The 13,439-nt window shown below is 49.6% G+C and overlaps 3 protein-coding genes across 3 annotated transcripts; 1 reads left to right on the top strand and 2 right to left on the bottom strand.

Annotated features, from left to right (window-relative positions):
• Nucleotides 1-67: 67 nt before the first annotated feature.
• Nucleotides 68-3,873, bottom strand: SAMD00019534_013760 (hypothetical protein; the record flags this gene model as incomplete). Its single annotated transcript, XM_012903343.1, has 5 exons — nucleotides 68-913; nucleotides 990-1,142; nucleotides 1,216-1,377; nucleotides 1,441-3,572; nucleotides 3,666-3,873. Coding segments are annotated over 5 exons (3,501 nt in total), but the record flags the coding sequence as incomplete, so codon positions are not given.
• A 676-nt stretch (nucleotides 3,874-4,549) lies between these two features.
• SAMD00019534_013750 (hypothetical protein) lies at nucleotides 4,550-10,220 on the bottom strand (the record flags this gene model as incomplete). Its single annotated transcript, XM_012903342.1, has 4 exons — nucleotides 4,550-9,371; nucleotides 9,443-9,620; nucleotides 9,704-10,043; nucleotides 10,113-10,220. 4 exons carry the CDS (start codon nucleotides 10,218-10,220, stop codon nucleotides 4,550-4,552), a joined length of 5,448 nt encoding a protein of 1,815 aa, XP_012758796.1.
• Nucleotides 10,221-10,943: 723 nt separating this feature from the next.
• Nucleotides 10,944-13,294, top strand: SAMD00019534_013740 (hypothetical protein; the record flags this gene model as incomplete). Its single annotated transcript, XM_012903341.1, has 3 exons — nucleotides 10,944-11,079; nucleotides 11,147-13,019; nucleotides 13,090-13,294. 3 exons carry the CDS (start codon nucleotides 10,944-10,946, stop codon nucleotides 13,292-13,294), a joined length of 2,214 nt encoding a protein of 737 aa, XP_012758795.1.
• Nucleotides 13,295-13,439: the final 145 nt, after the last annotated feature.

Below are 13,439 nucleotides of genomic sequence, written 5' to 3'. Positions count from 1 at the left end.
TCTGATCGTAGTAATGATAGTAGTCGTAATAGTACTTGTGTCGGACTGTGGATGGATGACATTATTCGGTGTTGGCGAAGGAGAAATTATCGATTCTGGAATAATTCTGTCTTGAACGCATCACGATTGTCAAAGCCTTGGCTGCGACATTGACATCCTTCTTCTTGGTCGTGCCACTACCACTGCCATTGCTTTGTTTGTCCTCTCTGCCATTGGACGTCATCAGATCGCTGCCACTCTTGCCAATGCTATCGCCTCCCGTGGACGGATTGACCTTGCGTTGACGTCGCTGCTTGAATGCATCACCATCGCGCACCGACTGGAGAATATCATCGACACCTGAGCTTGGTGCCGGAGCCGATGCCATGGCGCCACCCTTGCTCATACGGCTACCGCCAGTGACGCGCTTGGTCATCGCGGCCTTCTTGGCCTTGAGCGCCTCGCGCTTGGCGGCCCTCTCGGCCGACTCCTTCTCGCGGATGTAATCGCGGTGCGCTCGCTCAAAGGCGTTGATGAACTTGACCAGATAGGCAAAGAACTCTTCCGAGGGGATCTTGGTCTCCTCGCCAAAGAGCACGGCCAGCTGGTGGAACTGCTTCTCGGCCTCCTCGTACTCCTCAAACACGATCTTGATCTCGATCTGGGCGTCCTTGATAAACTCGTCCATCGTCTGGAAGTAGAAGGTTTCCTCGCGTGTTCTCTTCATCTTGCCGACGCCGGCCACCACCACCTCCAGGTCCTTCTTCAACTTGTTCAAGTCTGCCGATATAGTCTGCAACGACACCTTTCCAGCTGATTGTATATCACACAGCTCTTGAGGGAACTGTAGAGTATGTGGGAACTTGTTTGCCAACTCGCTGATAATATATACCAACAAATTGGACTTGTTGTTGAATGTCTTTGTATCTGTCAACTATTGTTCATACATTCATTCATTGATTGGATATGTTAGTGGCCGTCACTCGATCAATCATAATGACATATCATACCTTTAGTAGACCATCGAGCTTGAAACCAAAGCAATCACCTCTGGCTGTGCCTCCATTCAAGAAGTTACCAATGACCAGAATGACCTCAATCACCTTCAAGAAGTTCTTGTTACTCCTTATGTTCTTGATCGTTGAGACAAAGAGTTGCAAGTCCTATGTTTGATTGGGTGATTGAGTGAGTCAGCGAGTCCATTCAATCGATCAATCAATGTCCACTCCTACTTACTGGTTTGATCTCTCTTAGCTTATCAGGGAATGTAAGTTTCAAGTAAAAGGATCTAACTCTGTCGGCTACACTTGTGATTGTATCCATCTCCAGCAGGAATTGCTCTGACTTGGACAACATGATCAAATCGCCAGTCTTGAGATAGTCCCTAATGCTCTCCATCTGTAATGTTTGTTAGTAGTCTGATTGATTGGATTTGATTGGATGATTGACGGGTTGACTTACATCTTCCTCCTTTGGCAGGTATCCTTCCAGGGGCTTTAGGATGTCCATGTTGAAGACCTCTTCGTCCAAGGTGAAGAGCGCTGTCTTGATTTCTGGTATTGTACATTTGAATTTCGATAAATAAATAGCAAGGTTCTGTGCCTTCTTGGGATCGATGACCGTGACAGAGCCAGGCTTGGCAACGGCCGCCTCCTTTGACTTCTTGTCCTCGACCTTCTTCACTGCGTCGGGCGCCAGGAACAGGTTCTCCAGCTCCTCCGCATCGATCCAGTCTGTCTTTACATTGCCGAGCTTGGAGAAGATCGTCTCGCCCACCTTCCTGTGTGGGATCTTGGTCCATTGCAGCTGCTTGACCTTGTTGGATGGCTTGGCAATGTTGAACTTTGGCGCGGGCGCAGAGCCAACGCCACCCATCTTGGGGCCGGGGGGTGGGGGTGGTCCTCCGCCAAAGGGAGGTGGAGGGGGAGGCGGTCCTCCACCCATCATGGGAGGAGGTGGAGGTGGGGGTGGAGGTCCTCCGCCCATCATTGGAGGTGGAGGTGGAGGAGGAGGGCCGCCAGTTGGGGCGGATGGAGCGTCGGGCGTTTGTTCTTTGGTTGATGATTCGGATGATGTGTTGTTGTGGTTATCGGTCGTGCTGTGGCTGTTACTGTGTGATGTCGCGCCATTCGTGGCTGAGTGGTCGTCGTCGTCCTCATCGGATCGTGGCGAGCGGGACTCACCATTGGAGGACTTCTTGAGCGCAGACTTCTTTGTCTTCTTCTTGGGCGCGTCGGGGTCGCTCGACTTTGAAGACTTTGATGACTTGGCCTTGGGTGGGGGCACCGACTCGGACAGTGGCTTGCTGGTTGTGTCTTCCTCGTCGTCCACTTCAGAGCCGGGGGCGGCAAAGAAGTTCGAGTCCATCCTCCTCATCTGTCCCTTTAGCTTGCTGAGCTCCTGGTTCTTCATCTTGACCGTGTTGAACATGTTGCTCTTCATGACTGACGATTCTTGGGAGCGAGACGCCAGCTCGGTGTTGGCCACGTTCAGATCAAAGTTCACCTTCTTCAGCTGTTCCTTTGTCTTGAGCAGCTCCTCGGTGACCTTTTGCAGCTCGGCCTGCATGGCCACCGAAGGTCCAGTCGTGGCCAGCAGCTCCTCCAGGCCAATGCGCTCGTCGCCATCGCCAATCATCTGCTTGGAGAATGAAATCTGCTGCACGAGCTTCTCGAGTGCAAACCAGCTGAGCATGCCTGTGTCGTTGTCGCTGGGGATCGAGAGCAGACACTGCAGTATGTGCAGGAATGGGTGATGCGGGCGCTTGTCCACCTGCTCCAAGATGCATTTGAACACCTCTGTCGGGTCCTCAATGTTGATGTCCAAGCCCGAGAACCTGTCGAGCAGCTCCTCCTGGTCGGCGCGGGCCTCGTCCTCGTACACGTCGATCTGCGTCAGCAGGTCGGGCGCCTCCTCGTAGGGCAGGTTCTTCTTCTTGAGCACCAGCTCGTCGAGGCCGAGTCGCGTGAACTCTGTGCGCAGTTGGACGCGCTCGTCAACCTCCTCTGAAGAGTTGACCAGGCCGTTGATCAGGCCCAGACAGATGGTGAGGTAGTCGTCGTCGGCCTGCAGCTGCTTCATCGAGTCCACCAGGAAGAAGAATCGCACGCGCTCCTTCTTCACCTGCTTGTAGTGGCTGAACGCGTCCAGCACCAGCCGGAAGCCCTCCTCGGACGTGATGCACACGGCCGTCAGCAGCTCAATGACGCTGGAGCGCGTGTCCAGCTTGGGCGTGTCCAGACACAGCACCAGCTTGCTCATGGAGTGGGGCGTCTTGATGGCCTTGTCGATGCCAATCTTGGCGTTCATGAGCGATAGCAGACAGGTGACTGTGAGCGACTGCAGGATGACGTCGTTGTTGCTGCCCTTGGCATCCTTTGTCTCGCCGCCTGCATTCGAGGTGATGCCAGCCAGTACATTGATCAGCACCTCTATACCATTATTCTCCAACAATGACTTTGACCATGAAGAGTCCTTTGAGCTCAATGTCGAGCACAGTGATGCCAATATCTCAACATTCGGTAACATCTTTATCGTATTTACAAAGAACTCTGGTGTATCTACTGCTTTACCTTTCTGCTTTGATTGATTGGATGTGAGTTGATTGAGTAAGTTGATCGAATGTTCAAAGTATTGAGTACATACATCATCCTTTGAGTTTGAAGAAAGCATTGCAGGTGATGCATCGGGATTCATTGATTTGAAGGAGGATGATTGGGTACCAGGTGGGGAGTAGGCCATGGTGTATCTCTTCCTGTTTGTAGAGGTGGGCACATTCTGCATTATATCAGAGTCACCCTCTTCACCTCCCTCTCCCTTCTCTTTCTTCTTTCTTCCAAACAGCCTCATCGTTTGTCGTCTTCTTCGTCTTTGTCTTTGTCGTCTATATTGTCTTTGTCTACTTTGTCTTTGTCCTCGTCAAAATTGATGGTCTAGTATTTGGTCCTGAGTATGTCTCTATTTATATCTTTATCTTATCTCTTTATCTCTATCTTAGTGATTGATTGATTGTTTGATTGATCCAAGAATGTGAATTAATGTGTGTTGTGTATCAACAAGTGTTTGTTGAAGGTGTGTGTTTGGAGTGCTTGTTATAATAAATAATAGTGAATGTGTTTGAATGAATGATTGAAAGAATGAATAATGTTAATAAATGATGTACTCACACACACACTCATAGACTCAGACACACAGACACCAAAAAAGATCATTTGATTGGATTGGAGTGTGTTGTGTATCTGTAGGACGGGAAGGAAAGGGGGTGATGGGAGAAGGGGTTGGTCAAGTTGTGATACTTGGGTATGTTATAATAATAAAATTGATTTATTTTTGCAAATGTTGTGGGGGTGAGTGGGTTGGATTGTTGGGCCAGTGGTAATCGGGTGAAGTGATCATCAGTTTCAAAGTTTATTCGAGCCTTTTCTTGATTCTGTTTTTCACTCTTGTTGCGTGGTAGTGTTTGTTAGTGTGTGTGTTTGTGTGAATGCGTGTGGTAAGTGATTGTATGAGTGTGTGGCACACCATTCAATCATTCAATCATTCAATCAATCGATAATGACAGTCGACTCATTTATTTGTTTCCAAAGTTCGCAAACGATGATGTAGTTGTTGAAGCTCCGGCTCCAAATACTTTGCTCGTATTGCCAAACACTGATTGTTGTTGTTGTCCAAACACTGAAGCTTGTCCACCGCCACCACCACCAAATGCCGAGGATGTTTGGCCGAAGGCTGATGTTTGTCCAAATGCAGATGTTTGTCCAAATGCTGATTGTTGTTGTTGTCCACCACCACCAAATACTGATTGTTGTGGTGTTTGAGGCTGTACTGATGATTGACCAAATACACTTCCTCCTGCAGGAGGTGCTTGTCCAAAAACAGATCCTCCACCTCCAGGAGCTGGACCGAATGCGCTCACATTCGTAGCCGGGGTGGAAGTTGGCGAGGACACATTTCCAAACACACTGCCTGTGGTTGTAGCAAGGGGTTTACCAAATGCTGGTGTTGTCGGCTGTGCTTGATTGGCCCCTCCAAAGGCTGTCGTAGCTCCTCCAAAGGCTGGTGTGACTCCTCCAAAGGCTGCTGGTGAAGCTTGGACACCTCCGAATGTTGTCGACTGTGGTGTTGTTGGTGTAGTTGCACCTCCAAACGCTGTTGTTGATTGAGTGCCAGCGGTGGCGAATGTTGCTCCACCTCCTGATCCTGTCGAGCCAAACACCGAACCTCCAGCAGCTGGTGGCTTAAACGCGCCTCCAAACACACTACTATTGCCGCCAAATACCGAGGGTGTCGTGCCACCAAAGGCTGGAGTTGATACACCTCCAAATGCTGGGGTCGAGGTGCCGCCAAAGGCTGGGGTTGATACGCCTCCAAATGGAGTCGAGGGAGCAGAGACGGCGCCAAAGGCAGGTGTTGAAGGTTGACCACCTCCAAACACAGAGACTGGGGTTGCCGGAGTGTTTGGCGCTAAGGAGTATACGCCGCCAAAAGTTGGTGTGGCGGGGACAGTGGAAGTGGGAATGGAAGTGGTTGCGGCCCACAATGGTGGTGATGGCTTGGCGGTGGCGTTGGCAGGCTCTGGTGGACCCAGATCAAATGGTGATCTGTGTGGCTTGCTTGGAGTCCTGCTGGGCTCCTCACCGAATCCCAAGGAAAGTCCAAACGAATCCAAAGCAGACGACTGCTGCTTTGGTGGCTCTGGCTTCTTCACCTCGTTGGGTGGTGGCGTAGCTGGTGGAGGCAAGGCGGCAGCAGAAGGCTTTGATTGCTCCTTGGGTGGTGGCGTGGATGGCACTGTGGCGGCAGTAGTCTTTGGTGGTTCATCCTCGTCCAAGCCTATCTGTGATCCAAACTCATCAATCGGTGATTTAGGTGATGTCCTCTTTGCTGATGGCTCTGGAGTGGTCGCGACTGGCGCAGGTGATGGTTTGGACACAGGAGCAGGTGGCTTGATCACTGTTGTCGCTGGTGGTAGGACAGGAGTTGTGGCGACTGGTGAAGTAGATGTGGCGGGTTGAGTCGCAGGTGAGGTTGTGGTTACTGGAAGTGGAGGGGATGATTCTGACTTGACTGCTGTTGTTGTTGTGGCTGGAGCTGGAGCTGGAGCTGGAGCTGGAGCTGGAGCTGGAGCTGGAGCTGGAGCGGTGGTAGTGGAAGTGGGTGCTGTTGACGGCGTGGATGGTATGGTTGGGGAGACGGCTGCCGTCTTTGTGGGAGGTGTATCAGGCTTTGGAATAGTCACAGGTGATTGAGTAGTAGGTGACACAATGGCAGGAGTTGTGATTGACGTTTTGTTACCCACAACAGATGTTTGTTGTGGCGGTGAAGATAGTGAGATGTTTGCTGGGGATGCAGGGGTGATGGTCGGTGAGACAACAGTCGTCTGTTTGGCTGGTGTTATTGGTGACGTTGCAGTGGCTGGCACGGGCACTGGCACTGGCACTGGTGTTGGTGCTGGTGCTGGTGATGTGACGCTTGTGGCGAGTGGGGATGTTTGTGGCTGAGGGGAGAATGGAGAGCCAGGGAAAAGTGATTGACCAATGTTGGTGGTCATTGGCATTGAAGCGTTGCCAAATATTGATGGGGCACTTGGCTTGGACGCCGACATGCCAAGGCCAAGATCTGGTGTGTTTGCCTTTGGCTTGGAGGGAGTGGACATCGTGCCGAATCCTGCTCCGGCTACAGATCCACCTCCACCAAACATACCACCTCCTGAAGAAAATGGCGGCAGATTGGATTGCAGTGGGGAGTTGGGCAGCATTGACTCCTTTGCATTGCTAAAGAGATTTGCCGAGCCGAATGTAGTTCCCATCGCATGGACTGTGGGGACTGAGCTGGAGGCAGTGTTGAGTGGCGATGTCTTGGGAGAGGGTGATGTCTTGGCGGGGGGAGGCTTGAAGCCATCCAACATCGCGGTCTTGATCAATGATTCCTCGCTGAGTCTGGGTGGGGACGTCGTGAACTCTGGTATCGAGGCTGGGGGTTTCTGATTGAGTGGGGGCATCACAATGCTCTGCTGTTGACCCGCACCTGTGGAGGTGGTGGGCGTGAATGAGAATGATGACGATGACTTGCGTTGATGTTTGGCACTCTTCTGGACGGCAGGCTCATACTGGCCTTCGTCTTCGTCCTCAAACTCCTCGCTGTCTTCATAGTCCTGGCTGTCTCCCGAGTCGTCCTCGTCTTCGCCGTCCTCGCGACCCTCGCTCTCGATTGGCTTGCGTAGGAGCGCGGGATTGTACGCCAGCTTAGACGAGTCGAAGGCGTTGAACGAGCTCTCCAGGTCCAGCTTGAAGTCGGTCAGTGTGGGGTTGGCCGACGGCAGCTCCTTGACAACGACGGCTGTGTGGCCCGGATTGGCAATATCGTCCATCTTGAAGTAGCGCTTCAGTTGCATGTTGACTGGGGTCACAACTCTTGGCTTGCTCTGTCTAAGTCTCTCCACAACCTGTTTGTAATGTGCGCTAGAGGTCACATCACGCTTGTTGTTGGTGATCTGCAAATTGTCAAAGTCCAGTCGAAGTGTGTTGGTGTTGCCGCCATCCTCTTCATCCTCGCGCTGTTGTTGAAGTTGTAGTTGTTGCTTTTGTTTGCTGCCTGAACGATCCATCACGGATGGCGTGTCAATTGACAACTTGTTGAGTTGCTTGGACATTTGACTGAGTGATCGATGGAGTTTGTGATGAATGTGGTCGTGGCTCTGTAGCGAGTCGTAGACGAGCGAGAGGAACTGTGCCTTGGACAACGCGCTCAGCTCTTTGCCCGACTTGTGGTTGATGTCCACGTAGGCCAGATGAACCTCCAATCGCTTGATCTCCTCATTGATGTTCTTGTAGGCCAGTTGTAATCGCTCGCGATCCTCCATGACCTTTTGATCGAGGCGTCGTGCCAACACCAGCTCCTTCATCGATGAGTGATGCTCCTGCGAGGAGAAGTGTTCCAGGGCGTCAGTGGCCAGCACGAGGGACTTCTCGCCGCGGGCCTGTGTGAGGAAGACCTGGTCGCATAGCTCGTCGTACGCGCCATCCAACGATTGAATGACCTCGGCGAGCTGGTTGGTCTCAGAGGTGATCTCATCGATTGAGAATGGTGACTTTCCACTGCTCTTGATCACCTGGATGATGTTCTCCTGCTTGGCCTTGGCCTGTCTGATGCTCTCGAGCGACGATGTCAGTGAGAGAGCATTGTTGCGCACTTGAACGGCCAGTGCATTGTTGGCCTGGTACAGCTTCAGACCCTTGAACTTCTCCAGGAGCACCTCTGCATTGGTCACCTTGATCTCTTTCTTGATAATCATGCTGCTGGGTGGCTGTGATGTTGGCGCGGGCTTCTTTGATGGCTGTTGTGGCTGTGTCTTTGGCGATGTCGTGTTGTCCAATGGTGAGAGTTGAGTCGGTGGCGATGATGCTGTTGTTGGTGCCTTGACCGAAGATGTTTGTGTTGAACCAAATGGAGATGTGAGGATGGGTGGCGAGGTACTTGTCGGGTTGGAGGACGAGTCCTTGTTGGGCTGTTGCTGTGATGTTGTTCCAAAGGCGGAGAAGAGAGGTGATTGAGTGGTGGTTGTGGCTGCAGGCTTTCCAAACACGCTCTCCACTGGTTTTGCATTGGAGGTGGCTGTGTTGTTGAACGTCGATGATCCAAACTGTGATGTCATAGTTGAGGCGCCACCACCAAATATACTATTGTTGTTGTTCAATGTTGTTGGCTCTTGCTTTGATGTCGTTGTCATTGTAGTCTTCTCTGTGAATGGGCTGGATGGCGCTGGGGCAAATAATGATGTTGTAGTTGATGCCGTCGCTGGGGCAGTGCCACTACCACCGCCAGCACCAAACAATGATGATGTGCCAAATACTGGCGATGTGGATTTGACCGTTGGAGCTGGTTGTCCAAACATGGATGAGGGGCCCATTGTAAAGGGGGAGGGTCCAGACGATGTCGTCGCTGTTGTTTGTCCCAAAATTGATGAGGGGCCCATTGTAAAGGGGGAGGGTCCTCCAATCGCCGCCGCTGGTTTCGTGCCGCCACCAAAGAGTGATGATGGTGCAGATATGGGCAGAGAGGAAGACGACTTGCCTGAAACTGGGCTCGCGAGCTTGGCGAGACCTTTTGGTTTGGTGATGGCCAGTCGATCACCAATCTCAGTGTTGATCAGACTGAAGAGACTGATGTTATAATCGTTGTCCAACACGACTACGATGGGTGCTGGAGTGCTCTCTGATTGCGGCACATTGTCTGGGAAGCAAGTGATCATTCCCAAACCAGTGGCAAACAGCTCATTATCTATCTGTGCACGGTCCTGATCATCAAGGTTAAGGCATCGCCACGATGTCTCTTCAAACTCCTCATACACTTCCACTGTGTTTGAGTTTGATGATATCAATAATAGTATGTTCCTGGAAGGATATGGATAAGTCAGTAATCATGATTGAGTGTGCGGTGTATGATTGATTGATTGAATGCTTACCATTCTTTGATGAACAATAATTGGATGCAGATTGGTGTGTCCCGCTCTGGACCCAGTGACATGGGGAATGAATCCATCATCTGTTCAGTGTTCGTGTCATAGATGAACACATCGGATTGCTGATTGTCTACATCATAAGATGTGAACAAGTAATGCTTGATGGACTTTATCAGGTTGACTTGATATGAATGAATGAATGAGTTAGTGATTGATTGAATGATTGAATGATTGGAGTGAAGTGCTATGATCATCATAACATACTATTAATATGGGTATTATCGCTGAAGTAATCGGGTATATGGAGTCGAAGCTTGGGTTTGGACTCGGGCGATGCAAGAGTGATTAGCTCAATGTCACCATTGGGACATCCAACAAATATCTCGTCATGTTTATCTGTGGATTCATTCCAACATGCTACAATGACATCCGTCGATCGCAACATAATAGGCTTTGATGAGTCGTTCTCTGTTGCCTTGATAACTGCATGAAACAGGCCTCTCTCTTCGCTTGTAACCAATAGTTCATGTCTACTCGGGTTCCAGCAAATCGTGTTTATATACGCATCATCGAACCTCAGGTCGGCAAAAGGTTTGTTGTTGTTCTGATCATAGATAAGTTATTGATTGAGTTAGTCATTAAACGAGAGTGATTGGAATGGTGATCGACTTACATTTGAAATGAGATCAAAGATTGAGAAGACTTGAAGTTCGTAGCCGCATGCGATAGCGAGTAGTTGTTCGTCATGTGAGAGTGATAGGGTGGTCTTGACCTCGGTCATGTCTTGTGACAGGATATCAAGTTGCAATGATTGTACGTTTGGTGCAAGTGTTCTCGCATTTAGTACGATGTTCTTTTTGTCAGAGTCAGAGCCAAAGTCTGTGATCTTGGCCTTGTTGTTATTGTTGTGGACATTATAAGACTGTAGAGATTTGAGTAATGGGTTTATAGAAGCAATATGTAGACGTCTATTATCATTGTTTACAAAGAATATATAACCAAATATATTGGACACTTGTAACAATGTAGAATCATCTTCAAACTCCTGATCATTATCCTCATCACTCTTTATAAAAACACTATTTAAATCTTTCTTCAAGTCTACGAATCTAAGATGTGTAACATCAACTTGTTCACTCATTCTTATCTATATGTTATATCTGTATATATGTATGTTATGTATGTATTATCTTGTTGTAATAAGTTGGAATGAATGAGTGAATGATTGAATGAATGAGAATGGGCGAATGAACATCAAATCACGATCATTTTTCAAAATTTGAAGTCAAACGTAGAGACACGTCGACCTGACATGACTTGCAACATTGTTGTTCACATTCAATTTCAAAGAGACATTAATTAATTAAAAGAGATATATACAGATACAGATATATACTGATATATAATGAGTATAACAATGTCAGCTGCTGTATTAAGGTCAAAGACAATGGTTGATCATAATGGTGTACAATATTCAAAGGATGACATTGCAAGATTATTATGCATGGATGAATATACTAGATTGCCATCAAAGTATACGTTTGATAAAGACAACAATGTATTCTTCTTATCCAGCTCTGCCACTCAATCAAACATGACCATCAACTACATCAACCTAGACAACTGTCAAAAGGAATCAAGTATGTTACATCACTCATTCAATCAATCACACATACTAACTCAATCACATGATCAATCAATCACAAGTAATGAAGCCATTGTTCTATTATAAAGCATCAACTGGAAAGATGTCATTGGAGGAGGAGTTGATGAGGGAGAGACAGAGAACTGTTGGCACGGGTATCTCTTCGTATCAGTTCAATCAGGATACTAAGCACTTCTTGGCAGCGATGGGCAATGACTTGTATACGATTGATGTGGCCGGCGCAACAATCGAACAGCCCAAACTTAAAAAGTTGAACGCCGATACTTATGATCCAAAGTTGTCGTCCGATTGCAAGATGGTGGCATTCATCGATAAGAATGACCTGTGGGTGACCGACCTGCAGACCCAGCAGCGCCACCGTCTGACGCACTCGCACGACGTCTCGCCATACCTGTCGTCGGGCGAGGCCAAGTTTGTCTACTCGGAGGAGTTCTCGCGCTACACTGGCTACTGGTGGGCACCAAAGCTGACCAGCGCCAACAAGTACCAGATCTTTTACTTTGAGGAGGACGAGCGCAATGTGCGCGACTTCCACATTCCCGAGCATGGATACGAGGGCACCTTCACGCACTACAAGTATCCGCTCGCTGGCGATGAGAACTCACGTGTCAAGCTCGGTCTGCTGACATTCACCACAGACAGCAATGGCGCACTGAGCGTCGAGCGCAACATGCTCGACTTGAGCACAGTGTTCCCGTGGGCCGAGTACTATGTGCGCGGCGACTGGACGCCCGATGGACAGGTGGTGTGGGTACAGCTGGTCGACCGTCTCCAGCAGCGTCTCGAGCTGGTCACCATCCCCGTGTCATGCTTTGGCAATGCTGGCGGAGCCACCACATCAGTGCTCATTCAAGAGTCTCAGCCACAGTACTGGGTCAATGTGACTGATCACCTGACCTTCTTGGATGGATCAAGTCTGTTGTGGACGAGCGAGCGATCGGGATACAGACATATCTATCACCTATCATGGTCGGCCGGCTACACCGACGTCAAGACTAGACAGTTGACGAGTGGCGAGTGGGTCGTGACCAACATTGTTAGCGTGGACAAGCAGCGCAAGTTGGTCTATTTTGAAGCCAACCGCGAAACACCTCTCGAGAACCATCTCTATGTGTGCAGCTACGACACGGCGCCCTCGACACAGGAGATCCGTCGTCTAACGATCGAGTCGCACGACCACGACCAGATCGCCGTGTCGCCCGACCACACAAAGTTCGTCTCCAACTACTCATCTGCAACCAACGCCCCTGTCAGTCTGGTGTGTCGACTCGAGTTTGCCGAGGGCGCACGTCTGCCCACACCCTCGCCACTGACAGCTATCCTCACAGGCAAGCCCAACCCCAGCGTCAAGCTAAGACCATCCACACTGTTCAAGTTCCAGAACTCCAAGGGTCGCCAGATCTACGGCCGCTACCAGCTGCCCGAGAACCACGACCCATCGCGCAAGTACCCAGTCGTCGTGCTGGTCTATGGTGGTCCCCACGTGCAACTCGTTCGCAACACATACAGCTTGGCACGTCAGTTCTACAGCAGCTTTGGATTCATCTCGGTCATTGTCGATGGAACTGGATCGGACAACAGAGGCATTGCATTCGAGGGACAGTTGCGCGAGGCCATGGGCACCATCGAGATCCCCGACCAAGTCGAGGCACTCGAGTACCTTGCCAACGCATCAGTGCCCATTGATCTGGCACGTGTGGCCATCACTGGTTGGAGCTACGGTGGATACCTCGCACTTATGGGCATTGCACAACGCCCAGACATCTTCAAGATTGCGATCAGTGGAGCACCAGTCACCTTCTGGGAGTCCTACAACACTGGCTACACCGAGAGATACATGAACACTCCAGCCAACAGTCCCAAAGGATACAAGAATGGCAATGTCCTATCTTATCTTGATCAATTCCCTGATGAGTAAGTCAACATTGGACGCATGATTGATTGATTGATTGATTACTTACTAACTTGTAATGTAATATAATAGGGAGAATAGATTGATTGTTATACATGGAATGCAGGATGAGAATGTACACTTTGCCAACACATCGATGCTTGTGGAGGAGTTGTCATCAAATGGCAAGCCATATATTCTAAAGATGCTCGGCAAGGAAAGACATGGAATAAGAGACTTTAACAATAGGATCACTATTGAGTCATTCAAACTCAATCATCTATTGAAGTACTTGTAGAACTAGACCCTCGGTCGAGGGTTGAGTCAACCTTTGCCCTCGCCCTTACCCTCGCACAAACCACACGAACATTAAAAAAACATTAAGTTCGTGTAGTCGCGCGTGAGTGACTGCAGACGAACGAATCAATTCATAACTTGTGTTT

This window comes from Acytostelium subglobosum (assembly GCF_000787575.1).
Source record: "Acytostelium subglobosum LB1 DNA, scaffold: scaffold2, whole genome shotgun sequence".
NCBI lineage: Eukaryota > Evosea > Eumycetozoa > Acytosteliales > Acytosteliaceae > Acytostelium > Acytostelium subglobosum.
This window is presented reverse-complemented; position numbering and strand designations above follow the sequence as displayed.